Source organism: Taudactylus pleione, unplaced genomic scaffold (assembly GCF_031769625.1).
Source record: "Taudactylus pleione unplaced genomic scaffold, aTauple2 ptg000079l, whole genome shotgun sequence".
Taxonomy (NCBI): Eukaryota; Metazoa; Chordata; class Amphibia; order Anura; family Myobatrachidae; genus Taudactylus; species Taudactylus pleione.
In genome coordinates, this window is record NW_028284481.1 from 5,793,130 (window position 1) to 5,815,466 (window position 22,337).

The 22,337-nt window shown below is 46.7% G+C and overlaps 1 protein-coding gene across 1 annotated transcript in view; it reads right to left on the reverse strand.

The window, feature by feature from the left end:
• CAPN13 (calpain 13) overlaps positions 1 to 22,337 on the reverse strand; it is a 229,951-nt gene that overhangs the window by 113,595 nt on the left and 94,019 nt on the right. Inside the window, exons 8-10 of the mRNA XM_088467992.1 lie at positions 10,360 to 10,445; positions 6,370 to 6,444; positions 3,114 to 3,274 (exon numbers count right to left, since the gene is read on the reverse strand). Coding sequence (XP_088324118.1) covers positions 3,114 to 3,274; positions 6,370 to 6,444; positions 10,360 to 10,445 — 322 coding nt within the window. The remainder of the gene's footprint in view (positions 1 to 3,113; positions 3,275 to 6,369; positions 6,445 to 10,359; positions 10,446 to 22,337) is intronic.

The following is a 22,337-nucleotide window of genomic DNA, read 5'->3' on the forward strand; positions in this document are numbered from 1 at the left end:
CTGGCAGCACACACGGTCTACTACCATTTATGGTCATTACTAGAAGAATAATGCCTGGGACTCAACCATTCACATACTATATGAAAGCAGCATACAATAACACTTGGATAACCTAGGGGTAGGCAATGTGTGACACTCCAACTGTTAAGGAACTACAGATCCCAGCATGCCCTGCCACGGTTTTAGGTTGCCCTAAACCATACTTGCCGACTTTCTGGCTGCTCGTTCCCGGAAAGGAGCAGCCAGATCGGCAGGGCAGGGGGGCGTGGTCGGTACAAAGGGGCGTGTCAGGGTGGGTGAATGGCATATGTGGGCGTGACGGGTGCGGAGCCACGCGATCGCATATTTTTGGCCCCGCCCCGGCTACAGAATGCCGATAATACAGGCGTTGTGAAGCAGGGAACGGGGCCAAAATGACGTGATTCAGCATGAATAGAGTCACCGGCCCCCTCCACTGAGTGGGTTTAACGGTTAATCGCAGGGGGGTCGGGGGGGGGATCGGCGCTGCCGGGAGGCTTGCCTGCCATTCCGGGGGGTCGGGAGCTGCACCCGATTTTCGGGAGGCTCCTGGCCAAATCGGGAGGGTAGGCAAGTAATCAGTAACACATTCCGCATACTGGAATGTGTAGGTCCATAGCAGCTGGACTGCCACACACTGCCTACCCCTGAGACAGTCTATAATAACGGACACAGGGCCTGATTCATTACCCATCGCAACTGTCATGACGCGTGCAATCGGTCGATTGTTGCATTCTGCGCAGGTGTATGTATCGAAGTGCGTGTGCACGAACACTCCACTGTGATTGGGACTGTGATCGCAGTGGCTACGCATAACCCATCGCAGAGTGATTGACAAGAAGTACCGTTTGGGGGTGGTGAGTACTTACTCTCGTGTGCAATGAGGTTAGCAATTCCTGAGTAAGGTCAGAGCTTGTGTAAGTGTGCGTGAGGCTGCGATGGTACTCACTGTTACCGATGGTTTCACAGTCTTGCTAAGTATTACGGATGTGTGTAAGGTAAGGGCGTCCTTAGGTTGTGCTGTGACGGCATAGCGATCGCAGTGGATTAGCATACTATCGCAGTGAGACTGCGTGCATAATCGCTATTGCATTCGGGTTCCATAACGAATCAGGCCCACAGACAAGACTAGTATATTAGATGGCAGCATGTACATAATATATTGTTACAAAAAAATGGCAATTACATTATACACACGTCAGCAGCAAACGAAGAGATAAACTTCTATACGTTACCTGTACACTATGAGCCTAAAAACCTGGCTATTTAAAATGTACGAATTGAACTATTAAGGAGACAAATGCTAAATAAAGCGCGACCTAGATAGCGAGCAGTCGTGACACATAGAAATGATATGTAAATGAGATTCCTCTGTGGTTGGAGTGCGCGGTACGTTGCGCTGTAATAGCTGAGGATGACAACCTGAAGATGTATTAGCTGGAGAGTGACAATGAGAAGGAAAATGTATAAAAAAGTTTCGGGAAGATTAATTCGTCGACTGTTTGTAAAAAAAAAAAATCTGGGCAACCTAGTCACATAAATCTTTTCTTTAAAAGATGAGGGTCATATAGAAAGCTGCGTGTGCAGGGGCACATTAACACCCGAGGGGGGCCCGTGTACAGCGGGCCCCCTCCTCTGAGCAGCGCTCCCCCCATCTCACTGGGAAGATGGCACCTCGCAGGTGGAGGGACCCGCTTGCTGGCACAAGGTAAGTATACTATGGGGGCAAGGTGTGTGATGTGGGCCCCCTGGACCGAGGGGCCCGTGTGTACTGCACACCCTGCACCCATTATACCAATACACCTATGTGCGTGTGGTCAGAGGAAGGGGCTTATGGCGTTCTTTCAGTATTTAGCAAACAGGGGTAAGCTCGGACACCGCAGAGGAGGAAAGCAGTCCTGGACTATGGCCCTGATTCAGAGCCGGACGCTCTGACCAGAGCGCTCGCTCTGAATCAGGGCCCACCTCCATAATTATGGAATGTCCTCCTGGACGCTCGTATTGCTGTGGGTCACCACCCACAGCCTATACGAGCGTGCAGGTTGATGGTCGCGATGGTCTTGACCATCGCGACCATCGCCAATGCGAGCCGGAGCCTGTGGTTGAGTTTCTCAACCGCAAGGCCCGGAGTGATTTTGGCTCTATCAGAGCCAAAATCACTCCCACTGACATCACTAGTGATGTCAGTGGGGCCGGCTTCAGACGGTAGGCGTTCCCTTGGGAACGCCCCCGTCTGGGAGGCACACCCCCGGCACGCCCACCAAAGGGGGAGTGCTGTCAATCAACATCGACAGCACGCCCCCTTTGATCAGACACAACGAGCGAAGGAAAGTCCTTCGCTTATCGCGTCTCGCGCATGCGCACGACGGAGCTCCCTCCGTCGTGCGCATGCGCAGTGCACACCATTGACCCACTTGCGAGCGGACAGCCGCTCGCGAGTGGGTCTGAATCAGGCCCTAAGTCGGTCGGATAAGTTATGGTAAATGCCGCAGGCATAATATCACTGTGATAATAAACAAAACTTGCTGCCGGAAATAAGGGCCTGATTCAGACCCGGTCGCAAGCGCTGAGCACTCGCAACCGGGTCAATGGTGGCCCACAGCGCATGCGCACGACGGAGCCGGCTCCGTCATGCGCATGCGCGAGACCCGGCTAGCGACGGGCAATCCGCCGCTGCGGGTCTCGCACCAAAGGGGGCGAGCTGTCGATGTTGTGTGACAGCTCGCCCCCTTTGGTGGGCGGGCCAGGGGGGGGGTGGCTGCCCAAACGGAGGCGTTCCCATGGGAACGCCTGCCGTTTGGGAGCGGCCCCACTGACACCACGAGTGATGTCAGTGGGAGAGATTCCGGCTCTGTTAGAGCTGAAATCTCTCTGGGGTTTACGGCCACAAGACCCTACCACAAGGGTCTCGTCGCATGCACGATGGTCGCGACCATCGTCCTGGCCGCTCGCTATAGCTGTGCGCACAAAAAAAAAGAAAAGAAAACGCCCTGATTCAGAGCGAGCGCTTTGTCAGAGCGAGCGGCTCTGAATCAGGGCCTAAGTGCCCAGGAGGACAGTGGCTAAAGCTTCAGTGTTTATAATGAGTGACCAACCTGCAGAGCTGCAGCCTCCGGCCGTGCTGCCCCTCACCCACTGGTTGTAATAACTGCAGGGCTCCCAGACGTACTGCGGCTCCCCGAAGTCTAAGTAAGTCGGGATGTGGTTACAGATGTTCACTTGTCTGAAATTCTGCACGAAATCTGGACAGGACATCCTGCAAACAACATAATCATAATAATAATATAATAATAACTTTCTACATTATGTTCAAAGGAAAAGTAGTAATGGACTAATCTGAGCTTGTTTCTGATACTACAGGGAGAGAATCAGCGAATCAGCTAAAAAGGAAAACTGGGGGTGTTCCCATGGCAACCAGTCAGCTTCTGGCTATCATTTCAGATAATGTACTAGATAAATGATAAGTAGAATCTGATTGGTTGGGCAATACCTCCACTTGTCCCCTTTAAAAAGTTTGATAAATCTCCCTCTTAGTTATGTGACTGGGGGCCTGATTCAGAGCCGGACGCTCTTTAAGAGCGCTCGCTCTGAATCAGGGCATTTTTTTTTTTGTAGCGGCCTCCTGGCTGCTCGCTAAGCTGTGGGTGACCACCCACAGCTTTTGCGAGCGGCCAGGTGATGGTCGCGATGGTTGCAACCATCGGGGCTTGCGGTGAGACCCTTGTGGTAGGGTCTCGTCCGTCGCAAGCCCCAGAGAGCTTCCTGCTCTAACAGACCAGGAAGCTCTCCACTGACATCACTGGTGATGTCAGTGGTGCCTCCCACAAACGGCAGGTGTTCCTTCGGGAACACCTCCATTTGTGTAGCCACCCCCCTCCCCTCCCAGAGCTGTCGATCAACATCGACAGCCGCCCCTTTTGTAGTGAGTCTCGGAGCAAGAGAATTTCTCTCTCACTCCGGGGCTTGCACATGTACCCCACCAACGACCCACTTGCGAGCGCTATGCGCTCAAGAGCGGATCTGAATCAGGCCCTGTGTTGCTAATACAAAGCAAATCTCTCTCGCCTATATTTCAGAAATCTCTGTATTCCACAAACTATGGGGTCTATGTGCTAAGCCTTGGAGAGAGATAAAGTGGAAGGGAGATAAAGTACCAACCAATCAGCTCCTGTCATTTTACAGGCTGTGTTTGAAAAATGACACTTAGGAGCTGATTGGTTGGTACTTTATCTCCCTCCACTTTATTTCTCTCCAAGGCTTTAGTACATAGATCCCCTATAAAAAAACCTTCAACGTTTCCTCTAATTCTCATCTAGCATGAGCCACGTGCTGTATGGAAGAAGGTAAATATGAATATAGGCCCTGATTCAGAGCCGGACGCTCTGACCAGAGCGATCGCTCTGAATCAGGGCCCACCTCCAATAAAATGGAGCGTCCTCCTGGACGCTCGTATAGCTGTGGGTCACCACCCACAGCATATACGAGCGTGCAAAAAGATGGTCGCGATGGTATTGACCATCGCGACCATCGGAACTGCGAGTAAAAGCCTGCGGTTGGGTTTCCCAACCGCAAGGCCAGGAGTGATTTTGGCTCTATCAGAGCCAAAATCACTGCCACTGACATCACTAGTGATGTCAGTGGGGCCGGCTTCAGACAGTAGGCGTTCCCTTGGGAACGCCTCCGTCTGGCAGGCACGCCCCCGGCACGCCCACCAAAGGGGGCATGCTGTCAGTCACCATCGACAGCACGCCCCCTTTGATGAGACACTCCGTCGTGCGCATGCGCAGTGGGGAACATCGACCCACTTGCGAGCGTACTGCCGCTCGCGAGTGGGTCTGAATGACCCCCATTGTTTGTTGGATTAACATTCAATAGATTTATCGGATTATTGTGATAACCTAGCATACAGCCCATTTCTTATTACCAGCAGCATATTTCGTTCAGCGTCAGTGATACTAACGAATATGACACTGGTATTCAGCATTACGAGTATTCACTGCTCCAGTGAGGTCCAGCGTCCCACTCCATAACGGCGCCTCCTGTCCTGTTGCTGGCAGCTTATCGCAGCCAGTGACGAGTTTTCAGTGCGCACGTGGTTGACACTTTCACCCGGCTGGGATCCGACAGTGCCTGGAAGGCTTGGTTGAAGCCTGAGAGACAATGGGGACCGTATAGCCCTCGCCATATAGAGATGGTGAGAGCCAAGCAGTGACAAACAGTGGTGATCTTAGATTGCCGCTGTTTGCTAAATATTAAAAGGAGGACATAATCCTTTTAGCGAGTGCTACAGGGATTATGTCTCGTTCATAAATGGGGCCCATAGTTCTGGCCAGTGCCGGTACAGGGTGGCAGTGCATGACATCATGATGTCACACCAAGGGGGCGGGGTCTCCAGTTATGCTCAGGGCGGGACTGGCTGCAGGGTGTCATTCTAGGCACCTTGCTAGCCAGATGCAAGGGCTGTGTGGCAGGGAGGTGATGCCCCCAAAACTCTGCGCACACGGTGAGGGCACCGCTTGCTCGCTCTTAGTTACGGCCCTGATTCTGGCCTTTCCTGCCATGGCTGTGTGTCCACCTGTAACTAAACGTGGAGGGCGTGACTGGGGCGGGAGAACATTTATCATACAGAAAGCACATTGAGAACATGATATTTTATAACATCTGTTCCACCAAATGAACTAAACTCCATCTGTATGTGCAGAGGGAACAGTGAATTCATGCTGTACGTACACATCATCTCTGTCACGCTAAGGGCACACAATACGTTATCGGTTAGAAAAAGTCGGTACAATCTAGCTGGCGTTAGATCGCTTTGGGTACCGTAGTCTGTGGGCTACTTTTCGCAACATTCCCTGCACATCATCGATGTTGGCAGACAGTAAGCTGCGTGTTTAATGGCATATTGAATGTGATTAATGATACATCTCGGCCTGGTTGGTACTGAATTGAATGTTTGCCCATTTGCGGAACATATGCTGTGTGGTTTTCGCTCCAACACTAGGTAAGTAGAGGCATGCAGAGATGTAGGGGGCGATATCATGCTGGCAAAGTTCAAGGAGGATGTGTTGACGTCTCTTTGGGCTGTGCAGGGTTAGGGGTAAATACGACAATTTATTAAACATTGTTTTCACCAAGTATAGGCAACCTGGTGGGGATGACCAGCATTAACCCAAGCATACGGATAGAAGTGGACGGACCGTAATGATGTGTACAACCCTGAAAATGGGCGAATATATATGCCTTTATTTTACTCTCAGGCAATGTGGGGACATCTATGGCCGAATTGTGCTCAACTCGGAGCCGGGCCCATAAACTTTATCGTCCAATCCAAAGATCAAGTTTAGAAAGTACCAAAATTCTCCATCATTTCTCTCAACGTTTAGCTTTTTCCGTAACTCAGGGCTGACTCTGTCCCACTGTGGTGACCTGTAATAGATAAAATGAGGGTGTATATTCAAAGCACGGGCTGAGTTTTATGCAGTTTGATGCATCAGTTATACAATAAACGACACTGGAGGAAATGTATCAATGCTTCTAAAGAGCGGTCAGTGAGCTTCAAACTAGCATTTATCCAATTATGTGGATGTGCGTTGCTGGTACAGGCGGACAATCTGACTGGCCGTCACGCACAATATAACCGCACCTGGCCGAGTTTCCTCTACCTGCTACTAGACTCCTCAGTAAAATGTTCTGTCTGACAGCTGGGAGACTCTCGGGAGGGTGCGTTTCATTGCGAATTGAGGATCATTTTGTAGGACAAATTAACAAAGATTCAACATACGGTAGGAATAAAAAGTTTTTTTAAAATCATAATTTTATAAAACCGCCAGATTCAAAAGTGAAATTTCCCTGTTTTGCATTTGGCAGCAATTATTTAATTTGGGAGGGGGGGGGGGGCGGTTAGAAGAGTATTTTCTACCTTTCAGTGTTAGTATCTGGTCTGTTTGGGTCGCATCGGTAACACTTTCTGTTTTGTTTGCGTTCTACCATCAGCAGAGCTTGTACATTTCTCTTTTGCTCTGGTCTGTTCATCACTTAATTTATAAAATAAAACATTTTCACTTACTTTTGCATAAATTAATGATCAGGGCTATTCATTAAAAGAGTAACGCAGGAGTAATCACAGACATCTCCTGCTTACCTTTCAGCTCCCATCTGTCCCTCTGTCCCCATACACTAGTATGGGGACCTAAATTAATCAAGCTCTGAAAATACGCAATATTTTTGGAGCTTGACTGCGGGAGCATTCGCCATTTTCAGATGGCGTTTGCTCCTCCACCTTGCTCCTTCCCTATCCGAAGGAGTCCCCAGGTTGCAAACTTGGATCCATTTGAATCCCTCCGCCACTGCCCAGCTCCTTCCGACGAATGTAAGGGCTTTTGTGCAACGAGACCGAAACACGTTGACATACAAAGGGTGTGAGTAGCTTTGAAAACTCTCGACACGATAGTCTTTTATTCTGAAATTTTTTGCTATGTTTTTGTATTCATTTTTAAATCTTTTTTTTCTGCTACCTGACTTTTTTATGTACTTTGTATCGACATTGTGGTTTTTTTATCTTCTTGGGTTTTTTTTCCCTACTTGTGCACCCCATCTTTTTATTAATAAAATAATTGTTTTGGATTTTTAAACAAACTTGAAATTTTTGTGGGAATTTATTGAGGAATTCGGGTGACACAAGGCGTACAAACATAAAGATACCGTTATGGGATTGCCATCATCCTACTAAGTGTGAGTTGGGAGTACGCAACCTTTATTACAGTGTAAAGTTACCTTTATGGGAATTATAACTCCAGATCCGGTGTGAGTTTGGGTATACCATTCATGCTGCTTTAAAAGATACTATATAGGATTACTTACCATGATTATGCTGAGAGATTGGGGTACGCCCACTGGTGGGATCATTTAAAGCAGCAGAAGTTTCCTGTATATGTGACTGGGCCATTAAAGATACCGTTATATATTGGTTTCCCTTACTATCATTGTGAGTGGGGTACACCATTTTACTATACATTGGGGAATAGAACTTAGGCCCTCATTCAGAGCCGCTCGTTAGCGGCAGTACGCTCGTTCCGAGCGATGTTTGCACATCTGCGCATGCGTACGGTTTTTAGTACGCATGCGCGAACCAGTCAGTGCGGCCAAAAATCGTTTGTACGCTATATAGCGAGTGCCTGCTATTTTGAGTGACAGAATGAGGCGTATGTGGGTGGTAACAGGGGAAGGTGCTTGAAAATGGGGAGTGGAGATCCGAACGCAGGCGTGCTTAAAGGTCAAAACGGGCGTTTTATGGGTGTGTATAATTAATACAGCAGCGTCATTGACCACGTCACTGGGTTATTTTATAGCCAGAACTGCTCGCAAATTTGTGGTAGCAAACACCAACCACAAGAATAGCGAACAGTTCATACGCTGCTCGATGTACTCGATTAATCTAATAAATAGCGGACATGACGTATGGTGCGAGCGGCCAGGGGGCGTTTTTAACAAATAAACGAGCGTATGTTTTGCTCGCTCGTTCAGACTTAGAGGTGTGAACAGACTGCAATTTGCGAACGGATCATTTGAATAGCCACCCCTTGTTTTTGAACGAACGACCGCAAATAGCGAACGGCTCTGAATGAGGGCCTTAATTTCCAATTTATTGGGGAAACATTGTATAAACATACCCCCTCCTAATGAAGAATATGCATATATACAACATGTGGGCATTGATACAGTTCCTCAGCAAGCGCCACGGTTGATAAACACATTTTGCAACTGTATATTTCTATTGATTTGATTATTGCCACATATGCACAATTTTCAAACATTTAGTTTCACAGAGCTAAGTTTATTGGGCCATTAATGTCATTTGCAAGTCTCTGAAACAGCTGCTAATAGCTACAGCAGCATTCACAAATATCCCATGTATATTGAGGGACACCACAGGGAATCATTCAGAAATAGGTTCTAAAATGGTTGATAACAGAGGACAATAGCTCCCAGTTAGCTTAGACTTCTGCAAACATATGTTGGGTTTAGTGTTGTTCTAACAGACTTTTGGGTTTTCGTGTAAAAAAAACCTCCTGCTTCCCTGAATGCTGTATATACAGTATGAGCCCATAATAGGGCTGGCTCTAAGTTGGGAGCAAAGCAGAAAACAGCAAGTAACTTTGGGCCCGTTTCAGACCCACTCGCGAGCGCATTGCGCTTGCAAGCAGGTCGATGGTGGGCCAATTCGCACGCGTGTCGTGTGCGCAACGCGTGTGCGCAAGCCCTGTACCGAGTGATTAATCACTCGCTCCGGGGCTCGCAACAAAATGGGGCGGCTGTCGATGTTGATCAACAGCTCGCCCCGTTTTGTAAGCTGGGAGGGGGGGTGGCTGTACAAACGGAGGCGTTCCTGAAGGAACGCCTGCCGTTTGTGGGAGGCCCTACTGACATCATTCGTGATGTCAGTAGTGAACTTCCTGCTCTATTAGAGCAGGAAGTTCACTCAGGCTTGCGGGAACCGAGACCCTACCACAAGGGTCTTGTCGCAAGCCTGATGGTCGCGATAATTGCGACCATCACCAGGCCGCTCGCACAAGCTGTGGGTGGTCACCCGCAGCTGTGCAAGAGACCTGGAGGACGGAATTTAAAAATAAAGGGACGCCCTGATTCAGAGCGAGCGCACGCAAATAGCGTCCGCCTCTGAATCAGGCCCTTTGTCCCTTGGTAATACCATGCTGCACTGCAGGTGGGCGAGATGTAATGTCATATTTACCTACTCTCCCGGTTGTTGCGGGAGGCTCACAAATTTTTGGGTAGCCCCCCGCACCCCTGAAAGAGTAACTGCATCTCCCACATTCCTAGTGAAGTGGGCGGGATGCAGAGATAATCGCCGGGAATCGTGGATCCATATGGAGGGGCCAGGGCTAAATGATGCAAAAATGCGGTCCCGCGATTCACGGCAATTTACCGTGATGGGGGCGGGGTCTTCGCCCCCGAAGTGTCCAGCTGTGTCTCCCCTCTGGGCATCTCCCGGGAAGGAGATATTCAAAGCCGGTAAGTATGTGTAACATGTGCAGAGAGATGTGGAATTGGGAGGGAGGTGTCCAAACTCGAATATAAATTGCAGTGTAACAATACAGCTGCCCAGCATTTGTGGCTGCATGCAGCAGCAGCAGCCAGTATTTACTCTGCATGCAAACATAATAAATGTATTTGCACATCTCTGGCATTGCAGCATATGGTTTGTGTAGGTGCAAAGTCACTTTTTATCTGCTTCCCATGCAGAATCAGCCCCTATGTGTGATATGAAAATTCAATTTAAATCATTTTAATAAAGCAGTTGCGAATTTAATTAAGACTTCTTACTCATCGCTCCAGCGCCCGTTCCATTCGCCTTGTCCCCAAGGATTCCAAACCCGAACGATATCTTCCGATCTGTTGTTGTAGGCAATCTGTGGGACACAATGCAAAGTGCTTATCTCACCCTCTTGGCAGCAAAAGTCCATATATGATATATTGCTAAAAACAAGTGGGGGCTATTTATGCCATAGAGGCTCATAGAGACAATGGGGTCTATTTATCAAGCAGGGAAAAGTGTGGAGATGTGAAACAGTGGAGAAGTTGCCCATAGCAACCAATCAGCTTTCAAGTAGCATTTATCATGTACAGGCTATAAAATATTAGGTAGGAGCTGATTGGTTGCTATGGGCAATGGCCCACTCCTCCACACTTTTCACTGCTTGATAAAATAGACCCCAATGTTCCTTCATTTGTGATGCTTCTGCAGGTAAGATGTAGAGATGTGCGGTTCGGTTCTCCAGAAATCCGAATCCGCCCGAATTTCGTGAATCCGGGTAAATCAGAGAGGCAGTTCTAATCTCCTGAGGAGATCCGGGTAAATCCAGGTCGCGATTCTGATCTGTTTGCGGTTCGGACTTCGGATTTTAAATCCGAATTTCAGATTTTGGATTGCATAGATTACATGGTTTTAGCTGTTTTTAAAACTTTTTATCTATTTTTTTTTTTTTTAAATCCAGATCCAAAACCAAAACACTTGAGGGTGGTTTTGCAAAACCAAATCCAGATCCAAAACCTTGAAGGAGATATAGGGCTCTAGTTACTAAGCAGTGTTAGGAGACAGAGTGAAAAGTGATAAGGTGCCAGCCAATCAGCTCCCATCTGCCATCTCACAGGCTGTGTTTGAAAAATGACAGTTGGGAGCTGATTGGCCGGCACCTTATCACTTTTCACTCTGTCTCCTAACACTGCTTAGTAAATAGACCCCAGAGATCCAAAACATGGGTGTCGGCGCACATTCCTAGTAAGATGGCGGCTCTGTTGGTGTACACTGTACAGAATTGAATTGACTTATAATAACACAATGTCCTTCATTACAGCTACAGGTAAAAACTCTTATCTGCTGCATGTATCAACCAGTGTGCAGTCAAGCTGTGTGAGCATATGGATATTTAGTGTATTTGTAGCACTGAGTGGTGCTGCGTGTGAGTATAGTGATATTGCCCCCTGAGGAAATTGCCTTGGAGAGGAAACGCGTCAGTGACACTTGTTACTTGTTTTTAAAGTGGATCGAGAAATCTTCATCAACAAGTGTACTCCAGGCAGTAGTCTATCATGGATATTTGCAGCTATTGGATTTTCTCAGCAGCTCATCGGGGAAACACAGCGGCACATTATTGCCCACTGTTGAATCATCTGCTGTAGGGATAAGCCAGGCTCACTGTTAACACCGAGTGACCCGGGTTCTTCAGTTGGATCACGTTTCTTTGTGTGAGAATATTACAGTATGCTTCAGATCCCAACGGCTTATCCATGAATTAAGGGCTCGATTCAGACCCGCTCGCAAGATACGTTTGCACGCAACCAGGGTATGCAAATCCGGCCAACCCACAGCCAGGCAGGCGATCGCTCGGCAAGGCATTAGCACGGCCACTATGCCTTAGCGTGCGATTGCTCTGTGTATGCAGATGCCCACCAGCCTGTCTTAAGATGCCCACTTGCGCACGTCATCTGCAAGTGTCTGCAACCATCGGAAGCGATCGCAGTGCTTGTGGCTGACCATACCCTACCGCAAGCACTGCGAGTGATTCAGTGTGATTTTCAACCATGTGACATGTACTATGATGCTGCGTCTTAATTATGCATGCCTCTGAAAAGGCGTTAAGACACTCAGGCACGCCTGCGTTCGCGCCTCCACTCCCCCGTTTCTAGCGGTCAGCCCCTGTCACCACCCACAAACGGCTTCTCCTTTCACTCAATCAACCGGGCTGTCTTTGCGCAGCCAGTGAACGCTTCCCAATCGCTGGCACTGGTTCGCGCACACACACTGCGATGCGTACGCATGCGCAGTTTGCAAAAATCGGCTGGCTGCATGAGAACGCACCCTAGCGAGCGGGTCTGAATATACTGGATCATCGGCCAGTTTATATATATGAATTATATGACAATGTTGGATAAAGCCTGGGGCTTTCTCACATATAGAAACATAGGGCCTGATTCAGAGCCGGATGCTCTGACCAGAGCGCTCGCTCTGAATCAGGGCCGGCCTACCTAAAATTGGAGCAGCCTCTTGGACGCTCGCATAACTGTGGGTTACCACCCACAGCTTATGCGAGCGTCCATGATGATGGTCGCGATGGTCAAGACCATCGCGACCATCGGGCTTGCGACGAGACCCTTGCGGTAGGGTCTCGTTGCTGCAAGCCCTGGAGTGATTTTGGCTCTATCAGAGCCAAAATCACTCCCACTGACATCACTAGTGATGTCAGTGGGGCCGGCCCCAGACGGTAGGCGTTCCCATGGGAACGCCTCCGTCTGGGCAGCCATGCCCCCAGCACGCCCACCAAAGGGGCGTGCTGTCAATCCATCTACAGCACGCCCCCTTTGGTGTGAGACCCGGAGCGACGGCTTCCCCGTCGCTCGCCGGGTCTCGCGCATGCACACGACGGAGCTCCCTCCGTCGTGCGCATGCGCACTTGGGCACCATCGACCCGCTTGCGAGCGTACAGCGTTTGCGAGCGGGTCTGAATGAGACCCATATACCGTTGCCCACCTTTACATTGGCAAGGACATTATATTATCGGCAACGTCATATCACAGTGATAGGTTAAGAATTTCGGGGTATACGGGTAGAAGATCGACAATGAATAGGTCGTCACCAGATGGTCGACATGCAATAGGTCAACAGGTATAAAAGATCAACTGACAAAAGGTTGACAGTGCAAAAGGACGCCAGGGATAAAAGGTCGACACACAAGTGGTCAACACACAAGTGGTCGGGCAGTCACGCAGGATATAAGTCAAGTCTGACCAGCTGCAAACACGGCAGCTCTCACGCTGCAAAGATGATCACAATGGCTAAAGTATGCACTCACATGAAACGGCGTTTAAGTGGTCCGACATGCCTGTGTTTTACCACCTCGAAACGCTGACTGCCTATCACTTACTTTGCAACTGGTTCGTCTGTGCGAACGTATTTGCAATGCAATCATTGCGCACGCACGGTACGGGTTTCATGCAAGGGCATCTGCAAACTGTCGCTCGATCTACGTAAATATCGGCTTTGTGAGAACCTCTGAATCAATCCCTTGTTAGTACACGGCATAACTGTGTATGGGAAAGCATTCTCCACCATTGCAGGTAGATGGCAGTATCAGCCCGGGATTAGCTGGGAATGTTTTCTATACAGCACAGAATAAACTCTACTCCCAAAGCACATTGTGTTTATTTTCTGGGACACACAGCACAATAGATATCTACACTTTATTATTTATTTATTTAATATATATATATATATATATATATATATATATATATATATATATATATATTTTGCAGGTGTTGTCTGTACAAAACAGACTATAATAGAACTAGTTTGCGCCTATAGCCCTGAACCTTCCAACGTACTGGAGAACCCTGAAGCACCTTGTATGTCCTAATTTGTCTGTTATTAGTAAAATCAGCAATTCTAAAAATACTGCAGAGATTATAAGAACGCAGCTTATACCAGCGGGACTTTGTGATTCAGCTGTATTATGATGCGATGGGATGGTAGAGAGTTGGCAGATTATATATAACATAACTGACTTATATTCATTTGCTGACTAGTAGCTTTCAGTACTCATAGGAGCATATGTATCAAAGCTTGATGTGAGATAAAATTGTGAAATATATATCACCAACCAATCAGCTCCAAACTATCATTTCTTAAACTCAGCCTGCAAAATGTAAGTTAGAAGCTGATTGGTTGGTGATATATATTTCACAATTGTATCTCACATCAAGCTTTGATACATATTCCCCCCAGATCAGAACATCTGCAGTCTGTATCAATCAAAACTAATATATTCAAATATAAATTAAGTGATAGTGGGCGGTCTAAAAGGGGCCGATGACGCGATTCTCGCTGAATCGCGTCACTGTATCCCCGCCCCCTGCTTTGCAATGGCAGTAATCTCGTCATTGTATAGTGGGGGACAGGGCAGCGGTCGTGGAGCCGTGCCCCCGCACCACCCACCTATGACGCCGCCTTGCCCCATCTGCGCCGACCTGGCTGCCCCCTCCTGGAGGGGGCATCCGAAAAGTCGACAAGTATGAATTAACCCGCAGTGCCCCCCATCCACCCAGCGCCACCCACTTTCCTGAGTAAAGAGGATGGGCCAAGCGGCCGAGAACGCGATTTGTGCTGAACCGCGTCACTATAGCCACGACCCCATGCTTTCGGAGCTCTACGTCTCCTTTGTAGGTCTATAGATCTTGGATGACCAATGTTACATACATTTACAGGCCAGGGCAATTCACACCTGGAGTTATCTTACCGCTTTGTGAGCTGTTTAGGAAACAATTTACACCCTGGGACAATATTTGCACTGAAAGAGTTTCTACAAACAGATTGTTAGCACAATCACACGATGGCGCCTTCCAGTACAATGCGAGGCTCAGCCGCTGAGACCGGCGAGCACTTCTTTTAATCTTGTTCACACAAAAAAAAACAACTAAAAAAAAGCCTTTCTAGTGAAATGATGAAAAAATAAATTCAGATAAGGCTTTGTCGTCCCCCGATTAATTATATTTGAGAACCTCAGTAACCTATTGAACCGAGGCTTTGCTTGTTTCATCTTTGCTGTGACAATAATCGGACAAAAGCAGGGTAATTAGCAGCGCGCACAGGCAGCAAATTAGGATTGTTTGTTTCCCTAATGGAAACGTTTATAGTGAAATCTGCAGCAATAATGGGACAAACTTATGTGGGCGGCAGTAGGACTATGTAGAGACAGTTGAAGTAACGTTCTTACTAACGCCATACTGTGTAACAGTATATAACCCCTTCAGTGTGCTGCAAGGTGCATTTTTTGGAGTGATATACTTTCCATTGCCCCAGGCTAGCTCTCCAGCGTGTGGGCAGTACCTGAGAAGGTGTCTCTGCACATACAGAATTTATAACAGTCACACATACAGACACAAGTCAGGTATAGACATACTGTATATACAACAGTACTTCTCTTATAAAAATATACATCTTTATTTCTCTCCTCCTGCACATGACTTTAAAGGAGGAATTGTATTCTACTTTCCGCACAAAATGATGCAATTGTTATACTTTTGCTTACATCGAGATGGACTAAGCCTTGGAGAGTGATAAACTGGAGTGAGATAAAGTGCCAGCTAATCAGCTCCTAACTGCCATGCTACAGGCTGTGTTTGAATTTGAACAATGACAGTTAGGAGCTGATTGGTTGGTACTTTTATCTCTCTACCCTTTATCACTCTCCAAGGTTTAGCACATCTGCCCCTTAATCGGGAGACATTGGGGCTGATAGTGTAGAGGTGTAAATGCCAACACGACACTGGCCACACCCACACAGCACTGGCCAAACCCACACAGCACTGGCCAAACCCACACAGCACTGGCCACACCCACACAGCACTGGCCACACCCACACAGCACTGGGCACAATGCAGGACTGCCCTAGGAAAGCCAAGGCACAGCGTGTTTAAAAAGTTTACTTCCAAAAAATGCTGGAAATAGATAGAGCAGGTTACAATGTCAGGGGAGGAAAATGGTATTGGTGGGCTCAATTTAGGGAAAGGGGAACCAATGATCTACCTTTCTAATGTCCATGTTTTGGTCTTTGAAGAGGGCCACTTATGACAGATACATGGGCGTATTTATAATGGGTGCAGGGTCCAGTGGGGGCCCGCACGGCCCACCCTGCACCCATTGCTCTTTTTTCATACTTGCCTTTCCGAAGTCTCATGGAGAAGCGCTTCACAAAACACCGAAAATGGCCCACACGGCCATTTTCCCAGTGTTTTGAGCATGCGCAGTAGGAAATCACAGGAAAAATGGCTGCCGCACCATTTTCTCGGTGACCTATGCATGCGCAGTAGACTCCGGGCACAGACTAGTGCATGGAGTCTACTGCTGCTGTCAGTTCGCTCTTCGCTGACGGCAGCCCGGGAGAGAGGAGAGGGCTCCGGACACGGAGTGAACACAGGCCCCCTCCTCTCTTAATACGCCCCTGGACCGATAGATATGTGAACAGATAGATTTTAGGTTTATTAGCAGTTCTTTATTGGGCCTGATTCAGATCCGCAAGCAAATAAAAATATGCTAATGTCTCCAAAGCCTCCCCGAGCAGAGAGACTGCTGCCTTCTCATATCTGTCCAGCGACGTGCAACAGTGTGATCATCGGTAACATTGATGCAGGTACTGTAGGGCAGTCACGTGGCTTCTGAGTCAAGTCTGACCTGGTGCAAAGGAGACCGCAATGGCTCACTTATGCCTAGTCACCCCCCTTACCTCCCCCAAACGTTGACTACCTGCCACTCACTTTGCGATGGATTCCTCTACGTGTGATGATCTCTAATCAATCGCTGTGTGTGCGCATTGGCGCTCTAGCGCACGTGCAATGGTAAACAATCTCTTTGCTTCCGGAGCTGAATCAGGCCCATATTCCCAAAGCTCTTTACAGAGAGAATTTCAGTCACTCACATCCGTCCCTGCCCCAGTGGAGCTTGCAATCTACGGGCCTGATTCACTAAGGATCACCATGGCGATCGCAGCTGCGTTTTCGCATGCAGTTCTGCGAAAATATGCTAATGTCTGCCACCGCTCAGCCAGCATAGAGACGCCCACTACTGCTTTCTCACATCCGTAAGGCTTCACAGTTTTGCGTATACATCGGTAACATCGGCCCCTCACGCAGAATTACAGCAGGTCTGATCTGTCTCAGAAATTTCAACTCTCGTCGCACACAGTGAGTACACAAGCTGCGTATGCTGTCGCAGTGGCTAATTTAGCATGCCCATGCAACGGCGTTCAAACGGACAGACACACCTGCACTTCTCCGACAACCCCCTCGTCACCACCCCCAAACGCTGACGTCCCGTATTTTCTTTCTAGCGCTGATCAGCAGAAGAGTTAGGACCCAGCGGAAGCTCTCCACAGCGCTAGTCAGTGCAGGAAATTGAGCCAATCAGACTCCAAGGGATTATCCCCCCCATGCTTGTGTAACTGATAACTTGAAGAAGTGACAACCTGTGACTTGTGAGGTAGATATCATATCACATTTGCAGACTCCATATTACCAGCGCAGTGTCAGGCAGTGTGTAGTTAGCAGAATATGGATTCAGCTTCGTCTTTTGGTTTTGAGTCTCTATTATTATTATTATTTTTTTTTCATAAACGGCTAAAAAAAAATAATTTTGACCTATTAGCATGCAATCCAAAACCCGAGTTTTTTACATAGGAGTTCCGAACCGTGGGAAGATCCAAACCGGGAAGCGGTGATTCCGAACTCGGACTCGGTTTGACTCGGAACCCCTAAATTCGGTTGGATTGTGGAAACTCACAAAATACCCTGGGAGAACATACAAACTCCAGACAGATATGGATTCAATCACAAGACCACAGTGATGTGAGGCAGAGATGCTAATCACTGGATAAATATGAGGTAGATATTTTATAATAGATATATAGATAGATAGATAGATAGATAGATATGAGATAGATAGGCAGATAGATAGATATGAGATAGATAGATAGATAGATAGATAGATATGAGATAGATAGGCAGATAGATATGAGATAGATAGATAGATCTGAGATACATAGATATGAGATAGATAGATAGATAGATAGATAGATAGATAGATAGATATGAGATAGATAGATATATAGATAGATAGATAGATAGATAGATAGATATGAAATAGATAGGCAGATAGATAGATAGATAGATAGATATGAGATAGATAGATAGATAGATAGATAGATAGATAGATAGATATGAGATAGATAGATAGATCTGAGATAGATAGATATGAGATAGATAGATAGATAGATAGTTAGATAGATAGATAGATAGATAGATAGATAGATAGATAGATAGATAGATAGAGTTTAAATCCTGGTGGTTGGGATGCCAGTGCTTAGATTCCGACCGCTGACATCCCGACGTTAAGTATAAGGGTTAGGGGGAGGGTTAGGGTTAAGCACTAAGGGGAGGGTTAGGGTTAGACTGCGGGAGGGTAGATTTAGGCTGCAGGTGGAAGGTAAGGTTTAGGCTGCTGTGGGGGAGGTTAGGTTTAGGCTGCGGGGGGAAGGTAAGGTTTAGGCTGCTGTGGGGGAGGTTAGGTTTAGGCTGCGGGGGGAAGATAAGGTTTAGGCTGCTGTGGGGGAGGTTAGGATTAGGCTGCTGGGGGAAGCATACTTGCCAACACTCCCTGATTGTCAGGGAGACTCTCTGAAATAGTAGAAATCTCCCTGTCTCCCTGAAGAGTTTAGTAATCTCCCTGATTGCATACCTCCCAACATTTGTAATTTGTAAAGAGGGACAATTCGCCGTGGTGCGCCGGCGGGGGTGTGGCTTACTGTTTGTGGGCGTGTGTTATACGCCCAGTGGGCGCGTCTTGTCACACCCACTGATCTATATCTATCTATATCTATATATATATAGATATATCTATATATAATATATATATATATACACACACATGTATTTAAAAGGAACAAGGTATTGAAAATTAAAAAAATTAATAGATGAAGGATGTTCATGTTTATATTAAAAACATGAACATCCTTCATCTAAATTTTTTTTACATTTTCAATACCTTGTTCCTTTTAAATACATGGTTGACCCTTTTACACCAATAGTTATTACCTGCAATCTCAATCTAAAATCCTAAATGCCAGGTAGGTCACCCAAGTATACCACATGGTTACAGCCAGCCCCAGGAAAGCAGAGAATAAAACTCTGCCACTTGCAGTCAGGCAACGGTTGGGGGGCGTGGCCGAGCATCTTTTGTATTGCTAGGTCCCCCACAGCTCTCTGCAGCTTGTGGTCAGTAGTCGGGAGGGTGGGCGTGGCCGGCCGGAACGTCCCCGCGTCATCACGCTGATGGGCGTGCCCAGCCCTGTCGGAGCTGGCAGACCGCCCACAGCATGGATCTTTAGCCGGGTGTGGTGCGCGCACAGCACGGCATGCTCACCTCCCCCCGCCCGCGGGACACTGCAGCCCGCAGGCGGACAGCTCCCAAAAAACGGGACTGTCCGGCGAAAATTGGGACAGTTGGGGGGTATGTGATTGCACCTTATCCCCATTGTGAAGCTGTTATATTAAAAAAAAAAACAACAGATATATACTGTACATTCAAATGGGATAATTTGTATACTTTCCCTGCACAAGGCACAATGATTTCTATGGGCTATTTCACATTTGCCGGTTTTGGCCGGGCGGCAAAAAGCTGCCCGGTTTTTAGCCGGTTGTGGAATATAGTAATGCAGGGAATCAGCTAGGTCCTTTCACACGGCACAGCCATGGCACGGTCGCCGTGTTACAGCCGGGAATATCTACTGTGCAGGATGGTGCCGTGCCGTGGCCGTGCCGTTCCTGCACGCCAGTGGTGTAAAGGAAACAATGTTTCCTTTCACACACACATGAGCTTCTGCCAGGCGGGTTTTTGCAGCAGCTGCTACTGCGCATGCCCAATTGGTTTAAAAAAACAAAAACATAAAAAGCGGCTCAAAGTTGCTGCTTGTGAAAGGCACACAGTGCCTGAAAAGACCAGGCCGGCTACCGCCAGTTTCTTCCCGGGCCGGCCAAAACCGGCAAATGTGAAACTGGCCTATGGCTACATGCATTTTCTGAAAAGTTTTAGTGTGATTTCTTCAACAAATAGATCTTACTAACTGCTTTGGGGCTCATTTGTAAATCGATTTTATGACACGCCTCTCAGATGTAGCAGTACACGCCCACTTTACTGCCGCGCTCATAGGTGCTGCTTTCACAATCTCCCTGAATTGCTTTTTCAAAAGTAGGCAAGTATGGGGGGAAGGTCAGGTTTAGGCTGCAGGGAAGGAGGATTAGGTTTAGGGGGTGGGTTAGGATACTGACCAACAGGTGTCAGTATCCTAACTCTGTCGGGATGACGGTGTCTGGATTTCTAGATTCTGATGGCCAGGATCCCGAGGCGCTGGCATTCCGTACCCAAACCAGACAGATAATCTGCATTTCCTGTCTGTTGGCATACTCTACCTACCCTCCCTATGAACATCTACAGCAATGAGTGAATACAAGGTGGTGTGGAGGATTGGTGACACCTGTTTGCTTTATGGTTGTTATAGGTGAAAGCCAGACTTGCCAGTTAAATATATGTGTACTGAAAACTGTATTTTACCCTTTACATTTCCTATATGAAAACAATAGTTAATTTATTTTTACTTGCCTTTATAAACTACACCATTATATTTTGCCAATATAGTTTCAGGGAAAAATTATTTTACATAAACCCGCCTGCGGGGTCTCACTGGTTACAACACGGTACTTAGTGGCGGGTTTGTCTGTTTAATGCTAAAACGCCAGACAGCACTAAAACTTCTGTAATGCAATAATAATAATTATAATTATGCGCATAATGACCAGCGAGGGGGACTATTACATTACTACAATCACACTTTGCGCTTTGTTTCCATTGAAAAAAATATATAATTACTACTCTCTGTTATTTCCTAGTTCTATAAAATAATTCTCTTTAAGATCCTGCAGGAATATAAATTGTCACTGATCAGCCAGCTTTAATGAGTGAGCACTAATCTGCAGACAGCACATTCTCATGACAATATGGATATATATATATATTTTTTGAGACTAGCAGAGCTGGATCAGAGCGCCAAACGGTGCCACGGAGTATAAAAAACAGTATCAGACAATAAAATAATAAAAGAAACAAGGATAAGAGCATATAAATTAATATAAGTTCTAAAACAAAGTATCTTATCTTATTATTTTATTGTCTGATTTCGTTATATGTTATTATACAGTCTGTATAATATATCTGTTCCCTCTTTTTACTTTCACTTTTATAAATAAATTGCATTGTTTTTATGTATACCTTCTGGTTGGTGCTATATTATTTTTCGCAATAGGTCATTGATTGCACTTTAGCACTTGCACTTTAAAATCTATATACTGTTTTTTATACTCCGTGGCACCGTTTGGCGCTCTGGTCCAGCTCTGCTAGTCTCACAAAATTATTTAAGGGGTTTACCACCCCTCACTTCTTTTGGATTGAGCTGACACCCCATATATTTTTGGGAAGTGCCCCCCTTGTTTTATGTCATACTTGATATTCATATATATTATCAAATTTTTTTGGAACACACATATATATGTTTTTATGGTAAACCACAAGTTTCTGGCGCTCTAAAGGATCGACTAGTTGTATATATATATATTTATTTCACTGGTCAGGTCAGAATTTATTGTCATTTAAAGAACAATCATCATCAACATACATTCTTTTCATATGTCGTGAGATATTGCATGTATATACAAATTATAGTTCATTGAATTAAAATGAAAGTCATTTTTTTTTATAACATTCTGCTTTTGTACTGTGTTTCGCTTATTTTTGATACGCGATGCAGCTATTATGTTGACATTTACAATATCATGTGTCGTACTTACTGTCGACAACACATTGTTGAAAGTTCAACATCGAACAGGCTATTATGCTACTTATAGAATGTTGACATGTTCACAATGTTGACATGTGAAGTGCCGACATTCTAAGAATGCCTTCAGGGTTAGGCTGTGGAAGGGGAGGGTTTAGCTGAGGGAGAGGGGGGTTAGGATGATGCACTACGGGGAGTGTTAGCGATAATCACTGCCAGACCCAGAAGACACCGCCGGAGCCGCCATACCTGCCGAACACGCCAAGTCACCGCTAGGCCACCAGGAACATTTTGTCAACATTCTAATCATGTTAACATTTCATCAGTTTTGACATGATGAATATCAATGTCGACTTGCCGAACAATTTG